At 31.9% G+C, this 21,860-nt stretch overlaps 4 protein-coding genes across 4 annotated transcripts; 2 read left to right on the forward strand and 2 right to left on the reverse strand.

Annotated features, from left to right (window-relative positions):
* Positions 1 to 1,664: 1,664 nt before the first annotated feature.
* LOC106349313 (cysteine-rich and transmembrane domain-containing protein WIH2) lies at positions 1,665 to 9,042 on the forward strand. Its single transcript, XM_048735403.1, has 3 exons — positions 1,665 to 3,795; positions 8,027 to 8,318; positions 8,785 to 9,042. The coding sequence occupies exons 1-3, from the start codon at positions 3,753 to 3,755 to the stop codon at positions 8,831 to 8,833; spliced, it is 384 nt and encodes a 127-aa protein (XP_048591360.1). The 5' UTR covers positions 1,665 to 3,752; the 3' UTR covers positions 8,834 to 9,042.
* Positions 4,066 to 8,014, reverse strand: LOC106389501. Its single transcript, XM_022699221.2, has 2 exons — positions 6,203 to 8,014; positions 4,066 to 6,128 (listed from the first exon to the last, which is right to left on the reverse strand). Exon 2 carries the CDS (start codon positions 5,385 to 5,387, stop codon positions 4,113 to 4,115), a length of 1,275 nt encoding a protein of 424 aa, XP_022554942.2. The 5' UTR covers positions 5,388 to 6,128; positions 6,203 to 8,014; the 3' UTR covers positions 4,066 to 4,112.
* A 4,321-nt stretch (positions 9,043 to 13,363) lies between the features above and the next one.
* On the forward strand, positions 13,364 to 16,217 carry LOC106352420 (B3 domain-containing transcription factor FUS3). Its single transcript, XM_013792060.3, has 6 exons — positions 13,364 to 14,400; positions 14,660 to 14,749; positions 14,809 to 14,909; positions 15,260 to 15,306; positions 15,438 to 15,514; positions 15,589 to 16,217. The coding sequence occupies exons 1-6, from the start codon at positions 14,146 to 14,148 to the stop codon at positions 15,964 to 15,966; spliced, it is 948 nt and encodes a 315-aa protein (XP_013647514.1). The 5' UTR covers positions 13,364 to 14,145; the 3' UTR covers positions 15,967 to 16,217.
* A 2,689-nt stretch (positions 16,218 to 18,906) lies between these two features.
* On the reverse strand, positions 18,907 to 20,834 carry LOC106350892 (short-chain dehydrogenase reductase 3a-like). The gene is made up of 4 exons (XM_048735404.1): positions 20,700 to 20,834; positions 20,527 to 20,607; positions 20,162 to 20,430; positions 18,907 to 19,831 (listed from the first exon to the last, which is right to left on the reverse strand). Exons 1-4 carry the CDS (start codon positions 20,717 to 20,719, stop codon positions 19,299 to 19,301), a joined length of 903 nt encoding a protein of 300 aa, XP_048591361.1. The 5' UTR covers positions 20,720 to 20,834; the 3' UTR covers positions 18,907 to 19,298.
* Between the last annotated feature and the right edge of the window lie 1,026 nt (positions 20,835 to 21,860).

The raw sequence follows: 21,860 nt of genomic DNA on the forward strand, positions 1-21,860 counted from the left end.
TATATAGATGTAACATATAGTGGAAAATTTCCTATTTTGGATTGTTAAGAAAAATAAATTTGAAGTTACATTTCTAAATTAAATAAAAAAGTCATGGACAACTTGCCCAAACCTTTTTTTTTTTTGCCCATACCAGAAAGCATAAGCATCAGTTCAAAGGACCATTTTTTTAGAATGTGCAGGAACCAAATGACTTCATGCGTATTTTTACATAGTTTAGGCCCAATTAAGAAAACTAAAATGATACAAATGACCGAGAGCATATATATGAGCTTAATAAACCTCTAAAATTTCCATACAATGTGTTAAATATTTCCTGTTACCAAAACCCGTACATGTTTTAAGACTATATAATTATAAACTATATATATATATATATATTAACACATTGTTTATCCAATCCTAAAAACAGAAACACACCTGGTTAACTTTTTTTCTTTTACATCAATTCTGACATATTTGTATCTCTTTATTTCATGGTCGAATCGTTTTGACTATATCACATACTAGCATACATTTTAAAAATCAATATCATTTTAAGGACCAGCTCAATGATGAGAAATTATCGTTCTTTGAACCTATTTCATTCAATTCGTGATTCCATTTCTCTTAATACTTTCCTGGACTCTTGATTTTTCAAATTATTTAATTATGATCATCACATATATTTGTATATAATATAAGATTTGAACAGTTTTTGGTCTTACGCCTATAATATTTATTCACTTGTATAATGCCTCTAACATATCGCACTGCCCAATATGGTAAACATACACTAGCAAACTAAAGTAAAGTCTATTTTTCTGACCTTTCGAGCCATTATGTCTTTCTTAAACGTCATTGATCCTAACTCGGTAAGATATATCTATGTAGCAAATTCTTCGAACTGGTTCTTCTGAAACTCCACATTAAAGAGCTCGGAAGAAAAAGCATGCCACTCTTGTGGACTGGCAACCATTCAAACTATGTATGTCGAGTTTTTAACTAAGTATGAACAATCTAACTATGGCTTAGCAGATTCTGCATCGCTCATACTAGGCTCTCCTATAGACGAAGCGCCCACAAGTCCTTTTGGATTCCATCTAGCTCACCGTCTTGGAACTCTAAAATCCAGCCAGCTCTACTAGTCTATATAGTACATTAGAAACCATTTCCTGTTAGTGGTAATATATCTAACCGTCTATATAAATCATACATCATAGTATTCAAACTTAGCTAATGTTTTATTCAAATCCATTTTTAAAACAAACTAAAACATTGATAAAAAAAAGAAAAAAACAAACTAAAACACAACTATTTTAAGTTGATTGAGGCAACCGCGTCTAAATTCACATTTATCCATCGACCTAAAGAAAAGTAAATTCGTACATGTTTGATTAAAACAGCTGTTTGTTTCGACAAAGTAAAGTTTATACAATGTGGATACCCTTATACCCACCAACGGAATACGATATATAATTGTGTGAATGAACCGACAACGAACAATATGATTATCTTAATGACCAGAAAATGGTCCATTAAAGGGAACATATTCCAGTGATGGAGAATACAAAGTTGACCATATCTAGCCCATGCAGAAAGAAGAGATCATTTTAGAAATCAATAAGCATATATTCCTCCTTACGGGTTATAAAAAGATAGCAGAGTCATGTGTGGAATGAGTACAAACATATAGAGAGTGGTAAATGTATAACGAGGAAGAGAGGTCTAGCATGGCGAAAAGAGTCGTGTTTAGTAGCCAAGGATGACTTGCCTGCTCTTGTTCACCTCCACGATTCAACTTTATACGTTGAAGGGTTTTGGATTATTGTGCATTCAACATGTATAATAATTTGAAATCATGTTGAATCTTTGTGGGTTAGGTTTCAGGCAGTCTCCTTGGCTATTTTGACATACTTTTTTCATCCATGTTATACCTGTTATTCTTTCTATATTTTAGAGTCCATATAATTTTATTATTAAATTACTAAAAATCAATCGTTTGATCAATCTCATGAAGCGTTATTCAAAATGCATTATTTGCTACAAATATATGGTGGTGAGTGTGTATGCATTGTTTAGAAGGAGATGTCAAAGATGAATAGGAGAATTCTATTTGGTAGCCAAGGATGACTTGCCTACTTCTTTGCGAAGGAAAATGGTCACGGTGTCATGTTTGAAAGTGAATATATATTTATAAGAGTATATCAATTAGTGACCATTTTGCGTATAAAAAGATATTAGGCAGTCTCCTTGGCTATCCTTATATGTTCTTCTTTCTCATCTCAGACATTTTACCTTCATCCGTATAAGAAGATACGACTGAAATTTCACGGAAAGGTAACGCATGATGCTGACATTATATGCTTAGATTTTGTTTATACATCATATATAACGTAATACACCATGCACACTCTTACCCACACACACACACACACATTACTAAGTATTATTCAAAATATTATTGAAATAAAGCTTTTTAGATATATGAAATTGGTTTATAAGGTCAACATGGAATAGAAATTCAAGTGATGACTACAGAATTTAACATTAGTTAGACATTGACCTAAAAACAACTTATGCTTACCAAAAATATATTGCATTGTCTTTTTTTTTTAAACTAACTATTGAGATAGTTAAAGCTACCTAATGAATGATTTTCAATCATTTTTTCTTTACTTTCCTCTTCGAAGAATGAAAGATTTACAGCCATGAAAGATTTTCAAACAATTTTTCTTCTTCTATCAATCATCTAGTCTCATTCTTGTTACATGGTATTTTGTAATAAAGAAAAACATGTTTGTTCGATCTTAATTGCATGTATGTGGTACCAAAAATTTAGTGTGTTACTGTTGGTGTACCATTCTAACTTCCAGTTTATATGTCAAGCAAAATAATATTAAAAATTGTGTTAAAATAGAGAGATAATCTGAAAAGTACTCTACTAATAGTTTAAATGTTTAAAATTATGCCTTTTATTTTTTTGAAATCTACATTTTATCATATGTGAAAAAAAAATTTATCCAGATTAATATATTAAAATTTACTAAATCCCATGAATTATGATTGGAAATAGACTACTTGAATGTTAGTGTGGTAAGACACTGAGTTCAGGTACCAATATTCCAGAAGGGTTTGGAACTGGAAATGTAAGTGTTACAGAACGTCGAACCTGCTATATTAATTTCTTTTAGTAGATTTTAAGTCGATTTATGCAGGATAGATATATATTTGATTATATTCAACTATTTAATTAACTCAGATCTCGTTTTGCTCCATCATATCGAAACCATAATCATGAAATCAACGTTTGTTGTTCAAGAACTGAGAGAACAACGTCTAACACATCATTTTATAGTGAGTTATCATCACCGCAAGTTGTTCTCTCAGTTATATGTATATTCACAGAAAACAAGCTGAAACAAGCTGATTCATATTAAAATTTTATGTGTGTATTTTTCCAATTTTTTCCTAAAATACATGTTGGAGGAAGATATTAGATTAAGTCTATTGGGTAATTGAGCTATGAATGAGTGAAAGCCCATGTCTATGATGGACGTGTTCACTGCTATATTTGCTTATTGGAATATCTTATACATCATCGAGAGATCATTCACCCATTCATAATTCGTCACGTGTATAGATATAATTGGAAAAGCGTCGGCAGATCTTCTCCGACAAACCTCATACGTATATATCATTTCCTCGTTAATCCCGAGTCTGATTCTCCTCAGACCAAACAACAACAAGTTTTTCTTCTTTCTTAGATCAAAATGAGCTACGAGAAGGTTCCGCCTGAAACGTATCCTCCTCCAGGTTTGTAAGGGCATCCACAATGGTGGGATTGTGTTTCAAGTCCCTTAGCATTTTAAATTAAACTTTTATTTGAAGGGACCTAAGCTAAGGGACTAAGTGGATTATTAGTGGGACTTTGATTGTCCCTTAGTTTATTATTTAATTATTATTTTTTTGAATAAGTGATAATATATGTAAAGAAGTTTTAATTAAAACTTACAAAATAGAAGTTTAACATTAAAATTAAAATATTAAGAAAATTACAAAAAAAAAAAAAACAAATTCATAATAAAAAAAACAAACAAACATTTATTCCAATACAAATATAAACTTAGAAACTATATGTTATTTGGAAGATGTCCAAATTTATTCCATATATTTTCAATCAAATCATTTTTTAAACGTTGATGGGTTTCTCGATTCTGAAGGTTCGTCCGACGTTCAAGTGGAGTGCCGAGAGGTGACGGATTATTGACGGTAAAGGTATCCGCTTCTTCTCTTTCTCGAAATTCAGCAATGTTGTACTGAGTTCTTGACGATCGTTCATCCTCGACAATCATATTATGAAGTATGACACAAGCTCTCATAATATTACCTATTTTTCGTTTATCCCATATGTTAGATGGATTTCTAACAATGGCAAACCGAGCTTGTAGGACTCCGAATGCACGCTCGACATCTTTTCGCACACTTTCTTGGGTTTGAGCAAATACAGAATGCTTCTGAGTTTGTGGTAGTCGGATAGATTGAATAAATGTAGCCCATTTTGGATAAATACCATCCGTGAGATAATAAGCCAAATTGTACGGATGATTGTTAACATAGAAGTTAACTTGTGGTGCTATTCCGGTAATTACCTCATCAAAAACGGGTGATCGATCGAGAATATTAAGATCGTTCATAGTACCTGGAGCTCCAAAAAAGGAGTGCCATATCCAGAGGTCATATGATGCCACCGCCTCTAAGACAATCGTTGGTTTTCCGGTTCCTCGTGAATACATTCCTTTCCAAGCAGTGGGGCAATTCTTCCACTCCCAATGCATACAGTCGATGCTTCCAATCATCCCTGGGAACCCACGTTGCTCCCCAAAGTATAGTAGTCTTTGCAGATCTTCCGGTGTGGGACGTCTTAGGTATTCATTGCCAAACAAGCGGATAATTCCGGCGGCAAAATTGTGCAAACATCCTCGAGCAGTTGTTTCACCCATTCGGACATATTCGTCCACTGCATCAGCTCCAACACCATAAGCCAATTGACGAATGGCTGCGGTACATTTTTGGAGTGCAGTAAGACTAGACCGCCCGGTTGCGTCAACTCTTTCTTGAAAATACCGTACTTCTGTGGAGAGACGCTGCACAATACGCATGAATAATGTCCGGTTCATTCGAAACCGTCGCCGGAAGACATTGTGCGGGTAGGTTGGAGTCTCGCTAAAATAATCATTCCATAGCATATCTTGACCTTCCTCCCGATGTCTGTCGATAAAATTACGTGGTACACGCTCATTTTCTTCTACTAAATCGTCAATGTCTTCAAATAAGTCTTCGAATATATCATCATTATCAGGTTGGTGATCGTCTTGGTGGTAATGAAAATGAGAGGAGGAAGCCATTGATAAATTTTCCCAAGAGAGTAAATTCTATGTAAATTAAAGAGAAGAGAATGCTTTGCATTTTTCCTAATCAAAATAAGTCTTTTATTTATAGACCTTGGTAGTTTAGGATCCTCACATGTGATTTTTAGGTATGGTTTTTAGGTAGAGAGTAAAGATACATGTGATTTTTAGGTAGATAGAAAAGATACATGTGATTTTTAGGTAGATAGAAAAGATACATGTGGTTTTTAGGTAGATAGTTCACATACATGTGATTTTAAGGTAAAAAAAAAACATACATTGCCGACATATTAGAAAATAGCAAACATACATGTAGATATAAAACATACATCCGAGTACAAGTTCAATGATCATGTTTGACGGTCCAAACTTGATACACAAGTTTTCAATGTCTGAAAATGATTACAATGAGTACAACGACCATACACAAACATAATCCCCAACCCGCCCTAAACCATTACACAAACATAATCCCCAACCCTATTAAAATGAGTACAACGACCATAGCACACACAACATACTCAAACCCATCACTACAAACAGATTTCTCCTTAGCATTATCACAGAAGGAAGATAACTTATCATAGTCACTCAAAAGAGACAGGTTATCTACCTTTTGCTCCAGCTGGAGGACATGTCTATCTCTGGCTCTCATCTCCTCCATCACCGCCACGTCCCACCATTTCCATACATGGCACTCTCCGTCGTCTTTATTCGCACAAGTATATACTAAGCGACCTGTATCACACACGGATCATCAATTATCATTTTGGACAGAACAGATGACTAGCTACATCAGTGGCGGGTCTTACCTTCACCATTAATACTTCTAGACGCTACAAGCTGTGGCGGAGAACCACAGTAGCAAACCTGCGGGAACCCGAACTCCACCTCCGGTTGTGGAGGGTATATGACGGCTGAACGACGTTCTAAGCTTAGCTCAGCTTGATCACGTCGGATTAGGTCCTCCGTCTCGGAGTATTCACTCTCTGCATTGCATCTTTAGAGGTGTTGAGCCACGCACTGATCAACACCTCGTCATCAGCCGGGTCCCATTTGCGTCTAACACCACGGGCCACTGGTGGTACTTGAGATGGTTGTGTACTGAATGACGGGAGAGGTTGAGAATCTCCAAAGTTAATACCACCATGGTAAATGCTTCCTTGTTGACTCTGAAGCAGTCCTAATAAACTAGAGCTCTGACTATGAATATTATTTGGATCCATAGCAGTAAGAAAAGAGAGGAGATTTATTCGAGAAAGACAACAGATATATTAGAGAAAAGAGAAGAGATGTATTTGAGAAAAGCGAGTGAGATGATAGAAGTGAGAAGAGATAATTGATTTTATAGGAGGAAGTGAAGACTACAAAGTACAAACACAAATAAATGGCTAACTCCGAACAAGAACTGTCTAATCCAAACTTATTACCGAAGAGAAAAGCTATCTAACATTCCTAACTACATCATTAATATAATGAGATTTGGTTTCAAACAAACTAGACTAGTTGTAACTAAGCAGTAATTCCTAACAACATCATAATTAATAATCCTAGTTTATTGCGATCAACTTGTGTCTATCAAATGCACGCAAGTGTCTTTAAGTTTCACAAAAAGAAGACTCAAACTATTACAAACTCAGGCAAGGCAGATATATGATAGCAGAAACATAACTATGGCAAGGCAAAAAGAATTACGACCAAAGAGACACAAACTATGGCAAGACAAAAAGAATTACGACCAAAGAGACACAGGCGATAGCAGAAAGAAAACTAAACTACAGCACAAAACAAAACGAGCACGATCTAATCCAACTACCAAAGAGACACAAACTATTTCGTTAATATCAAACTGTAAAAATAGCAATCACTCAACCTATTTTCTTAAAGGATCTAACCACAAAAGTTTTTAACGGAGCCTGTAAAAATAGCAATCAATCTAAAGAAAACACTCTCTCAGCCTACAAAGATACAAACCATGTAAATCAATAAGCTTTTTTCTATTCCAAACCCTAGATTCTAACCATTTCATCTACGAGTTGAAGACCGTACCTTGACGAGATTGGGACGATTCGCAGAGGATTTGGAGAGGAAAGAAGCTTGCGTACAGGACCGGAATCGAACGGAAGTTGATTGAGATTTCGAAGCTGCGACCTCTCGATTGGAAGCTGCGACCTTTCGATTGGCAAACACACGCCGACGGAGACTCCAGTGGAAGAGAGAAGACGCAGGTGGAGTGAGGAGATAGGTCCTCGCTTTCGTTTGGAAAGGATCGATCTTCGATTCGATGCTTCAGTTCGTCGCCATGGAGCTCTCCTTTTTGGATTTTGCGATTTCAATTTCAGAAATGGGAATGAGCCGAAACGACCGTCCCTTCGTCGTTTCCATCGTCCAATACGGGCTTGCCACGTCTCCTTCGGGACGAGCCCGATTGTCCCTTAATTACGGCCCGTCCCACCCATTTTAATTTCATTTTGATTTATTTTCGACCCAAAAAAGAGGAAGGGACGGCCCAAGGCACGCCCGATGCAGATGCCCTAATATCCTTATGATCCCTTCTGTGATTCTGTTGCGTTACAAGAACGAAACCTTTTGATCCACTCTATATCTTCCTTCTCGTGTTGATCAAAATCGGTTAGGTTACCAATCTCAGTATCCTCCACCGCCGGGTTATCCATCAGCACCTCCGCCTCCCGTATATCCTCCGTCGCATCATCACGAAGGATATCCTCAACACCCACACGGATATCCATCGTATCCACCACCAAAACCGCCTTCACGTCCTCCTTACGAAGCCGGGTATCAGGAGTACTTCTCCGGAGGCTTTCCTCCTCCTCCTCCACCTCCGCCGCAGCAATACAATCAATGCCATCATGATCATCACTATTACCAGGACTCGAACTCTGGTTGCACCTCTTTCCTCCGTGGCTGGTTCGTCCCTTTGATCTCCTTCTTTTTTCATCCACCCTGATTTTTTCTCTTAGATCACCGTTTCGTTACTTACTATAAGTCTTTTAGGAGTGATTCTAGTGATTAGATTCATGCTTTTTACATGTTAACATCTCTTCTTGAACTAAATGCGCATTACCATAAGATCCCTTTGATGTGTTTAGAGTTTGTACCTGTGATATTGCTTTGCTGCTATTTTAGTGTCTTTTAAAAAGACATCAGTTAAAAACACTGTGGAACTGTTTCGTTTCCGTCGGTCGTTAGGACAACATCTTCTTTTGTTAAACAAAGTCAACACCATCTTCTTAATTATATGATTATATCCTTTTTGTTGTTCTATCTGGCTGTAAGAAGTAATGCAGCTTCTTCACTTGTTATTTTACATTTTATGTCTCGTTTCAGTGACTCGATTAACCAACTCGTTTTTGTTTGTTGTGGGTGTGTGCAGTTTCGCTGCTCTCTGTTGCTGCTGCCTGTTAGACGATATCTTCGTCTAAGACTGGAGAGTTATTCATAAAAACTTAAATGATTTGGTGTATGTTTTTTTCTCTGAAGTTGTCATTGTGTACTTAAAAGATTACTGCATTGGGTGTTGGAATGAACTTACAAAGCCATGGTACCAAGACCATAGGCTAATGGAATTCATTTATAGTTTGTATGCTTTATTTGAAGACAAGCAGCTTGAGTATTGATAAACTTTAGTCTACATCATAAAATGTTTAAAAATTTAGCAAATAATAAAATCGTAATCAGGTGATCACCTATACTATTCTCTTATTAGTACAAATTGGTCATTCTGAACCATAATTACTTGAGACTATTTGTATTATGTACACATTTCTTCTTCTCTATTTGTATATTCCTAGCAAGGTAAAACTATTTTAATTTAAACTAGCAAACTTATCAAAGAAAAAAGGTAAACCTAATTGGAAGGTGGCAAATTTGTGATTTTAAAGTTCTATATTCCATGGTGCAGCCATGGGTTCAATGAACCGATTAATTAAAGGGAAAATTACCAAAACAGAACAAAAATTCAGCATGGTTGTCATTTTGGTATAAAAAAAAATTATCTATTATTTCTCTTTCTTTACCCTTTCAAATTCTAAAAGTTAATGAAATAAATAGTTTTATGAATCAAAAAAATTGTAAGAAATAGAAACAATTGATAAAACACTCATATACACAAATTGATATTTTCTTAGGGTTGAAAAACTTGAAAAATTAAATTTCAAAATTACGTTCTACTAAAAGTAGAATTCATCTTCTACGAAAAATGGGTTAGTAGAAAGTGAATTCTAGATTAAACAAGTTCATCTATTTTTTTAGAACGAACAATCTACTCTTACTTAAAATTCTAAATAGGAGAATGTGAATTCTACTAATTGCAAAGATAACAACTTTTCTATCGAATGCAGCTTCTATTTTTATTATGTATTTTACAACTCCGGGAATATGAAATCTAGGCATTACTGTGGCGATTACATGAGCTAGAATCTGCTTATAGGATTTTTTGTATTCGTTCTACGCAGTGTAGAAAGTACCTTTTACGGATAAGAAAACCTGATTTTTGCAAAAATTTAGGAAATTCCAGTTAAAAATATATTTTAAAAATATTTGAAATATTATAACTTCCTAAAACGTGTATATTTTGCTCACAAAAATAATCTAAAATATTTGTAATCTCTATGCTTGCCTAAAACGTTACAAACATATATTTTTGATTTTTTTATATGTTTACAAACATATATCGATTAAAATTATATACATATGTTTATTTTTATTTTTATTAATATATTTATTTATAGAATTATTTGAAATTTAATTGTGTATATCACGGGAATATATAAATGTTATTGTCCATGCTATGCATGAGAATATTTTATTGAATTTAAGTATATAAGTATCGTAATAGTACTAGTATATAAGTGTTACTTATTATAACTGCTTAAAGTATAAAATTATTTATCAAATATGATTAAACATTTAAAATATTTAATAAAATATTAATATATTTAAATAATTTATAAAAATAGTTAACATACACTAAAAGTTGTTTAATATCGACTAAAAGTTATTTTGGAAATTTCTGTTTGTGAATTTAAATGTACAATTTATAAAAAAAATATTACATTTTTTGTTAATATAATTATTTTGAATATATTTGTTTATATCAATTTTTTCATATTAATATAAAAACGTTATATACATTATTTTTATTAATATATTCTAAAATGTTGACTTATATATATAATTAAATTTTTATTTTTAATTCGTTTTTTAATATTTTAATACTTTTAAAATATATTTATTTGATAAATTTGATTAATCAAAGGTTAGTTTTGGGTTTATGAAAAATATTATATTAAAAGAATAATTTAATGATGGTATTATACCGAAAAAACAACGATGTTGAATTTTTGTTTTGTTTTGACAATTTTCCCGTTAATTAAATTACTGCACTTGATCGTCCAATTCCAAAACGAATAAAACAGATCAATAACCGATTCTGCTAGGCCAAGTGAAAGCAAAATCTAAGCCCAATAAGGTTCAAATCATGCATCGTCATATCCATGTCTGGAATATCTATCTATACCACTGATGCGTCATCTAAGACCCAAAGCATGCGTCATCGTATCACATGTCTTATCTAGACTCATACTTTTTTGATATTACATGTTTCTTTTTGCTATTTTCTTATTTTTTAATTCTTTAAATATTTAATTTTAATGGAATTATATCTTTATAGTTATATACTCTTTAAATTATATCTTTCATTGACTAATTTGGATCTGGTTTTATATTTTTCTTTTATTTGCTATCTTTTCCTTTTTACTGTTTTATTATTTTGCATTTTAAATACAATTATATACTTTTAACAATTACATTTTATTTACTTATTTGTATAACTTTCTTTTCCACTTTTTAATAATTTTTAAATTTTGTAATCTTTTTTACTTTTTTCCTATATAAACTTTCAGTTTAGTTAAAAAAATCTTTACAGATAAAATTATTTTAAAACGATAATATTATTTTAAAATAGTGTCCAAATGATAATATTATATATTGTATGTAACGGTTGATTCCGTACGACTTTACTTCTGATCATGATTCATGAACGGAACTAGTAGAAAGCACAAGTTGACAAACTAATTAATGGGAATAATTTGTTTTCATATATTTTGAATTTGCTATTTTCTTAATTTAATCGTTTTCAAACTTGTCATTATAATGGAAATATATCATTTTTAGTTGTATACTCTAAAGTATATACTTTATTGTTATCTATATTTTTTTTTGGTGCATGCTGTTTGTTATCTATAGTTTTCATATTTTTCCTAAATTTACTATCCTTTTTCTTTTATACTGTCTTCCAAATTTTCGTCGCAGTTTACAAAAAAAAATCGTCGTAGTAAAATGTATCCTTTTATTCTATATTTTGTTTACTTATGTTCTATTGTTTGTCTTCTTCATTTACTTTTTCGTTTTAAATGTCAAATCATACAATCTAATTTCTTTTTCTTTTTTATAGTTTTCTATTTGGTTGAGAAAGATCTACTTACTCATGTTTAAATCTATTAAAAATATTTTAAATGATATAAACTATTTGTTTGAAAACGTTCAAAGAAACAAAAAAATAATAATAGTATGTATGTATGTAACGCTTGTTTTCGTACGACTTTACTTGTGGGTTATGATTCATGAACGGAATTAGTAAAAAGCACAAATTGACAAACTAATTGGAAGAATCCATTAACCAAAGTGCGTAAAGGAAGGAAAGAAGGAGTCTGTTATTAGGTTTAAAGGAAGGACATGCATGGGTGCCACTTGTCCATGCATCTTCTTCAACAAAATACGTATTCAACTTCAGCTACGTACTGCTTCTTTCCCCTACTGACTACTATCCCCAACAAAATATCCGTATGTATTCAAAATCCCACAAAAACTCGTATAGTAATATATATATATATATATATATATATATATATATATATATCCGTGTATTCAATATATTACTATACGTACACACAAAAACTCGTATATATACTTATGTATATTCAATTTATTAATCAATTTGATAAATATAAGAATAATATTAATCAATCATTTTACCAAAAAAAATATTAATCAATCAATTTTTTTAAAAAAATAGTTTCTTAAAATAAGCTAAACAATCAATATCAATGTTAATTTCTTTAACAAATCCTACTTATTGTAACAAATATTTTTGTAACAAATACAACTTACCTATTTAATAATCTGAAATGATACATAAACTGAATGATAGTAGTAATATCTTACAATTTGTCGTAATCGATAGCATACAAATACTAACATATTAACGGATGTGTTTGAACTAATATGATATTTTCGTAAATTGTTGCCGATATTTTTATATGAGTTGTACAAACTCAGCAATTTATGCTTTTGTCGTTAATCGCAAATCATAATAGCGATTCATTCCTTTCCGAAATTGTAGGTGTTCGAACTGATGTAAAAAAAATTCGGAGACCACGGAAAGTTAGAAATGCGCCGTCAATTTTTTTCCGTTTTATTAGTTTTTATGTTTTTGTAAACTAAATTAATACCGGTTTTAACTTTTATTTTGGGAATTCGATTATAAGTTGTAGATAATTTTAGTTGTTTTTTCTAAAAAATGCTTCATGTTGTAAGAAAAATTAATATATATATATATATATATATATATATATATATTATCTAAAATAATAACGGATTGTAGATGTAAAATCATATTATATACTCGGTTATATTATGATTATGTGCTTTCTGAACTACATGGTTAATTCTATTATTTAAGATTTATATGCTTTACCAATTGAGAATGAAATTTGGTCTGGAATGGGTATGTTATATAATCTATGCTCTAAAGTCCTGTTTGATATCAATACCGAAATCAAGCATAGTGTGATCTTCTCTTCCAAAGGAACTATATACATATATAGTCACAGACTCACAGCCACCTGTGTTACTTGTATTTGTATCTATACTGGCTCACGTTTATTTTCCTTGATAGATCGTATACACTAATACACATACGAAAATATACGCAAATTAACAAATCAGTAAGAGTCAGTAAGACCTAAACAGATACACTTGATGTACAAAAGTTAGTTTTCTTTGAATAAATTTTACAAATATTAAAAAAAAAAATTAACAAATCAGATATTGACCACTAAGTAATAAGAGTAAATACACTGTTGACTTAATCTATAATTTCAATGTTCTAGAGAGAAAAATAAGAAGAGGAGAGAGAAGGGGAGAAAGAATACGCCATTGAATTCTGGAAAAGAGGGAGAAACAGAACTTTTGCAACATCTGTTCACCATTCACCTTCCACTCGTCTCCTTCCTCTTGGTTCCTCCTTCTAACTTAACCTCTCCTCAAACTATGGTTGAGTTTATCTATAATGAACGTTCATTTAGTGGCACTAGATCTCGCTCTGAACGTTACTATCATCATAATCTTTTTATCAATCCTTTTGAATCTCCTTCTCCAAAACCCTAGATCATGAATGTGAGTTATACAAATGTCACTCTCTTACCATAAATAGAAGATAAAATAAAGAAAATCAAAAATTTGTTGTTTGGAAAACCCAAATCTCTGATTGCCCAGCGTCCTTATAAGCCACTGCTTCGATCTGCACAACACACAACACACACAAAGCTTCTCTCTCTCTCTCTCTATTCTCTCTCTTTCTCCATCACTGAAACCCAAAGCCTATCCACCATTTGTTCTTTTTTACTTCCTTTTTACTAGGCAGTTTTTATCAACCAATTGAGTTTAAAAAGTAATGGGTGAAGCTGGTTATGCTCATGATGTGGAAACCAAGGTATCTGCTCTAATGGCAAGTGTTGATCATCTTCCAATGTTTGGATCTGGGTCTGGTCATGATAATGGGTACTTATCGGCGTCTGTGCCTCTTCTGGGTGTTAACTGGAAGAAGAGAAGGATGCCTAGGCAGAGACGCTCGTCTTCTTCCTTTAACCTTCTCTATTTTCCTACTTTGCCTCCCTCTTCCCACGTGCCGACTCATCTTCCCGCACGTGTAAGCTCCTCTTGGCTTTTAAAAAATATATATTTTACAGTCATTTTTCACCTCACTCACTCTCTCAATATTGTTATTATATTTTTAATTTTTTAAAGAGTCTCTCAATATTATTATTAGTCAACAAAATAAACCGAGCTTTTTATGATTCTCTTTAGATCCGTGTGAATCTTAATAATGAACTATGTATATTTCCATTTGACTGATCTTTAAAAAGATCTGTGATGATGTTAGCAAAAAAATATTGTGATAATGACAGAAAATAGACACAGGAAAGCTAAGATTCCTCTTCCAAAAGGAATTGAAGAACAGTGACGTCAGCTCCCTCCGCCGAATGATACTCCCCAAGGTACCAATATCTCTGATGATGATGATGATGATGATGATTAATGATGATGGCTGATGCAGAAAGCAGCGGAGGCTCACTTGCCGGCGTTAGAATACAAGGAAGGGATACCTTTAGAAATGGAAGATCTGGATGGTCTTCACGTTTGGACCTTCAAGTACAGGTATACAACTTTTGCTATGTAACGGATCATTTTACTATATAGTCTAATCAGCTATTCAATCTCATATGTTATTAAACTTGTTACAGCACGAATCTATCGCGACGATATTGGAAATCTATTGATTTTCTTGGTAGATCAATAAATTTTGATAGTGTATTCACTTATTCAAGTCGATCTAAATATCTTTAACCTGTATATATGCAAGTATCCACATATGGTATCTAAATACTACTAGCACTAGGAGTTTTCAGTTTGTCATTTAATTTAATTTAATTGAATTTTGGTAGACCTCAATGATCTCTTAACAAGAAACTGTATCTTGAGTCTTTGTCTGATGCTGTAATCTTTAGGTTCTGGCCTAACAACAATAGCAGAATGTACGTGCTCGAAAACACAGGTGAACTTACTTGTAACCAGGAATTTTAATGAGATTTCTGTTTAGTTTATGTTCCGAATGTTTATGTTTCGTTGATTAGATTGAATCATTGTTAACATACTCTATTCGAGGTGGGTTTTTTTTATTTCCAGGGGACTTTGTGAGTACTCATTGTGTGCAGCCTGGTGACTTCATCATGTTCTACCAATATCTCGACTCTTGCAATTACGTATGTAACACGTTACTTTAAATATCGAAAATCTTATGTCATATATACATAATTTTATGTAATATTCAATTTAGGTGATACAAGCAAAAAAGGCATATGAAGAAGAAGAAGAAGAAGACATAACTAACGTGGAAGAAGATGACGTTTACACAAACTTAACAAGGATTGAAAACACTGTGCTTAACGATCTTCCCCTCCCAGATTATAATCAGCATTACAACAACAACAACAACGAAAAATGTTCTTACGTTTACCCCGCCTTCGATGATGTCACCGCCACAACCACCAACGCACCTTTCGTTTACGACACGACGGCTCTCAGCTCAAACGACACTCCTCTCGATTATTTGGGTGGGCCCGCGACGACGACATCGACTAACAGTTATTACTCCGAGTTAGGACCATTCGAGGGTTTTGGCTCAGTCGAGAATATCTCCCTCGATGACTTCTAATAATAAATCGGATTTATCGGTGGACTCGTGATGGTGATCAGCCTTTTTTACTAAAAAGTAAAAAGTACATTTTCATATCATCAAGTCTTGTATTTTAAAAGTGTTTTATATTACAGTTTACATGAATATCATATGGGAGTCGTGGAAGTGTGTTTGTATTTGATGAATAAATGTAATCATGTGTCGTGGCTTTACTTATTAGCCCTTGCCCGACATAGAAAACAAAACAAATTAAGTTATCATTTTGTGAATTTCTCTTTCTTCTATTATAATATGTGTAACACCGTTTATGAATTGGTATATTGATTTCGTGTTAACTCTGACCTTAATAACATTTTGATTATACATTAACTGACCATCAACAAATAATTTTGCGGTAGACTTCTACAACATTTGCTATCTATTAAATTTTTTGCAACGGTTGATTTATGATGGATTACAAATGATACAAAATTTGTTGTAAATATTGCACAAATACAATGAATTTATGATAAAAACTAAAACAACGTATTTACTAAATTTAAATTTATCGTATTTTATTTTAAATAATCGTTTAAATGAATATATAACAACATTTGAAGTAAAATTATAATAAATGACATGTTTTATAATATTATTTTCTTTAAAGTTGGAAAGTTAATTAGAAATCAACAGTGTAAGTTATTTATATTTATTTCAGGATAGGGAAAGTCATTGCAGCATTCTATTTGATGATCTATGGATAAACAACCCAAAGAGGAAGACACTTAACAAATATACATGCTTTTAGCCTTTCTGTTTTTCTTTTTTGGTATGCACACAAGCTTGTGTTTTAAACTTTTGAATGGTTTTAATACAAAACGGTGTATAAGATACGAGGAGAAACCATGCTGTTTGAGTATGATAATGATGATACACAATTTATGATATAGTATACACATTCAAAACAACGTTGCTCTTTTTTTTTCTTTTTTTTTTTGTTAAACAACGTTGCTCTTTTCCCACAAAAATGTATGTATACTTGATGATTTAAGATATATACTCCTACATACCAACTGTTGATCAACTTCCAAAGCAACTATAGTTGGAACTAACATATACACTCACTCAAATATATAGATCACACCATACAGTGCCGTGGCCAATCAAGAAAAAATAAGGCATTTGCACTATATAGCCCATGATTTTTTTATTTTTTTCGAAATCTATATAGCCCTTGATGACATTAAGCATATTTCGAGGCTTCCAATTTTAAAAAATATAATTTTGGTTAGTATAAAAATAAAATACGTATTTAAGTGTTATTTCCTAAATCTAAATTTTCATTTGACAAGATTAAAAACATAGTATTAGAGATCTCTAATGTTTCATATAATATTATTTAAATAAAACTTATAACCTCTATTTTAATTTGATATAAATTACCCTGTTTGCTTTAGGCCACTTGCAGCCTGGACAAGTCACTCTATTATACATTCTCATTATCACATGTTTATTAACATTCCATATCATCATTTTGTTGTCTTTACCAACTACTAATTCAACACTCTTTCAGGTTTTATATTAATACTAATTTTATCTAATAAAAATAAAAACTTTATTTCACCAGTATTTATAGATTTAAAATGTTGAGTGTCATGGGTCTCATGGAACTAATCGGTTGACCTTGGTCGCTGAAATCCCACGGTTATAAAAATATATAAAACAAAAGAGTATAATTTTAAAAATTATTATTATCTGATGATGCTAAGTTTTTGACGGAGCCGCAAGACTCAACACCAACGTCAATATTACAGAAAATAATACTCCTTCTATTTTATATTAAATATATTTTTAGATTAATTTTTATTATCGTTTTATACTTTCAATACAATTTATGTCACAACTTTATTTTTTACCCTCATAAATTCAATAATTAAATTAATAGAATTTTAATATTTAATAAAGATAACTTAACATTTAATATTTTTCTTAATTGACATGAAAAATCTTGAAAGACATCAAATTTGAAAAGAAGAGAGTATTCTACATTTGGATGCACTAAAAGATTATCATCATCTCATTGGGACCAATATTTAGAAGGATCCGTGATTATTTGTATTTTTCACATATTAAGATTTGAATAGAACCTAAGCTTAGCTAATACTCTCTTCGTTTTGTTTCATATGGCATTTAAAGTTTTTTCATACATATTAAAAAAATCATCAATTTTCTATTACTGTATATCTCTAATTAATATTTTGTTTTATTTGATTTTTTTATTAATGAGTTAAAAATATATATAAAAATAGAAATTATCAAACATGCATTGAAAATATAAAATGATACTTATAAAAAAATAGATTTTAAAGTCTACATCTATACTATTATTTGCTGAGTAAATTTTTGCAACGGAGTTCTCACGTTAAAAGTTATAGCGGTTAATATTGTTTATACCCTTAATGAATAAACTATAACTATCTAAATTGATCAAAAAATGAAAACGAATTTCAAATCCATCTAAATAAGAAATGATTAAAATTAATAATAAATCATTTATACCTTTATTAAATATATTATATAAATTAAGCAAAAATAGAAACAAATTATCTGATTAAATAAGTGATTAAAATTAATAATAATAATTATTATCTAAAGTATAAATAATTATAAACAAATTTCTATTAATCATATTATATGTATATATTATATTAGATAATTGACTATAAATAAATATAATTAAATTTTCAAAATAAAAACACGTTTTAAAACATAAGATAATTCTTAGATATATTATGTTGTTATCTGAAAATAATATTTTATTATAAAATTTATAGTTAGATATAAAACAATTTATAATTAAATGCTAATTATTTTCTAAAATAATTCTAATATCTGAATGTTTTTAAAATTTAACACAACAATAACCATTTATATTTTTTGATAAAAACTAATGAATATATATTAGTAATATTTTTAAAACATAAGATAATTCTTAAATATGTTGTGTTTTTATCTGAAAATATTTATTTTTATTATAAAATATAAATTTTAGTGTTTGAATTATCTGTTTTAAAAACATAATTAATAATTTATTATATTAGTTTTGATTTAATAGTTATAAATAAATAAGTATTTATAAGAACACTATGCCCGCATATGCGGGTATAACACCTAGTAGACACTTAAAAGAAAACTGATAGAGTATGGTTTTACATTTGAAAAAAGTATATACTTGACAATCTAGAAATAGATACAAACTTCAAAGAGAAGCAACTCCATAATACCCAACCATATCTTAGCGATAATTATTCTTAACCACTGTTAATTAACAATATTGGAATACAAATAAAATACTTCAATTAGACCGAACATTAAGGGAAAGGGAGATTAAGAGACTTGAAACAAGTAAATCCACCGTCAACAACAAGGTTATGCCCCGTCACAAACTTAGCATCATCAGATGCCAAATACAAAGCCGCTTTAGCCACGTCTCTCTCTTCACACTTTTCTCCCTTTAAGTCTCCCGTCGCGTTCACAATCGCCATAAGATGTTCCTCCGGAATGTTGTGACCAGCCAACGCTTCTCGAAACATCCTTAGCGTCAGAGGCGTTGGGATGCTCGCAGGTGATATACAGTTAATCCTTAAGCCATGCTTGCACAGCTCACCAGCAACTGTTTTGACCACACCCGGTATTGTGAATTTAGACATTGAGTATGCATATGGGCCCAAACCGCCCATCAAGCCGCTGATGCTAGAGAGGCAAAGGATGGAGCCCGAGCCAGCGGGGATCATGGCTCGAGCCGCATGCTTTATCCCTAAGACGGTTCCTCGTACGTTGAGACGCATCACTTGGTCGTAAATGTCCATGTCTAGGTCGGCTATGCTTGGTGGTGATATGGAGCCTGCATTGTACAAGATATGTCTGAATGAATAAATAACATTCAACCACGTTAAGATGTACCATGCATCCGAGATTCATCAAATTTTGACGAACACGAAATAAAAAGTTCATTTTATTGTCCACTGTTTTTTTGGTATTTTAATTTATATATAAAAATTAATGTATCGAAATGATGAGATTAATTTATTGAATATTGGACTTCGTAAAATACCGCGTCTATAAAAATTGGTCTCGCAACTCATGAACCAAAAAACCATTGAAGTCATTTCACAACTATATTCTTATACAAAACGAGATTCCCATTATAATTCTTGTTAGAAATATTTCTTACACGATATTCCTGCGCTATTGAGCAGTACGTCAAGCTTCCCATGGCGAGCCATGACGGTTTCGAAGGCTCTAGCGACTTGTTCCTCCTCAGTGACATCGCATTTAATGAAATGTGCCGCTGAGCCAAGTTCGGTAGTGACCATACGACCAGCCTCCTCGTCTATATCTACAATAATGGCTTGAGCACCATGATTTACAAATTCCTCCGCCGTGGCCTTCCCTAGACCGCTTGCTCCGCCTGTTATGACCGCTACTTTCCCTTCTAACCTTCTAATATATATTTGTGGAAAAAGAATTCACGTGTTTAAACCAGAATATGAGATATAACTTTATTGATAAATTAAAGAACATTGATATAGATTTGACCTTGAAGAAGACGTTGAATATAGGAGAGTAGAGATAACTGGCTTGGAGTTGGAACCATTTTCTACAATGAGTTTGAAGTTTCTGCGAAGAGAAGACACGAGAAGAAAATTGAAACGGAGACTAATTGTTTAAATAATAGATAACTGAGAATCGACTATAATCAGCTCTTGTACCTTGTGAATGACCTCAACATTTTTCTTATTCCTCTTTTTAATCACTATGTGAATATGAATATGAGAATTTTGGGTACAAGAGGCTTAAGCTTTTTATCATGGGAAACAACGAGATAAAAGGTTGTGAGAAGTTTAGAGAATATCTGCCAAGATCACATTTCATTAAAATATATTTCACCCTCTCTTTATTCTTCTATATTTGTTTAATCCCTAATGTTTAAACTTAAAGTGTCATTCGACTTTCCACATAGCGAACCTATGTGCATGTCTTTAGATATGATTTAGGTAGATTTTCGTTTGTAAAGTTCCTTTGATTTTTCTATAGATCAAATGACAATGAATAAATGTAATTTATGATGTTCAAATAGTTAATCTTACTAAAAAAAAAATATATCTTACTATATATTTCTCTGAGTGTGAGGCTTTAGATAGTAACGCAATTTACATTAGAGTTTAAAGGTATCAAAACTTTATAGTTTATAAAAAATTTAGACGATCAGCTATATAAAGTCGGGTCTGCATACACTTTCCAGTTTTCAATATTGTACATTTTTCACATATAAATAAAATAAATCTTGGCTAATTTATACCCAAATAATGGAACTACAACTCCATCATTCTTTCTACCAATGTACTAACTCTATGGACTGGATAAGAATTAAAAACAACAAAATAAAAAGAAGAGAGAATCTTGGATAAGACAGAGATTCTCAAAAAGCAAAAATCACTGGAAATTAGTTGACCAGAAAACCGAAAGATAAAGAGGAATTCAAATAAGAAAAAGAATTCATGTTAGTGGCCACTAACTTTGGTTGGGTAAGTTTTAATTAGTAAGTAATTAAAATGGAGAGGTTTGTCTAGATATCAAGGGACAATAAAGGCAATAACGACACCGTTTTGCAGGCTTTACTTGCTCCACAACTCAAACCCCTCCTGACGCCTGGGTTTTAATTAAGATTAAGATAACTAATCAGTGTGAAATTATTGAGTAACTAACGAATTTAAAAATGTAGAAGAAAAAATCAAAAGACCTTTTGTTTTGTCATCTTGCGTATGGAAAAGGAGACCGTCTTCAGACAAAGCAAGCGTTATTACTCTGCCTACCTGTCTCATTTTATTACAGCCAACAACAGTGTTTCAGTATCTTTTTTTGTCACGTGG

This window comes from Brassica napus, chromosome A6 (genome assembly GCF_020379485.1).
Source record: "Brassica napus cultivar Da-Ae chromosome A6, Da-Ae, whole genome shotgun sequence".
NCBI classification, from domain to species: domain Eukaryota; kingdom Viridiplantae; phylum Streptophyta; class Magnoliopsida; order Brassicales; family Brassicaceae; genus Brassica; species Brassica napus.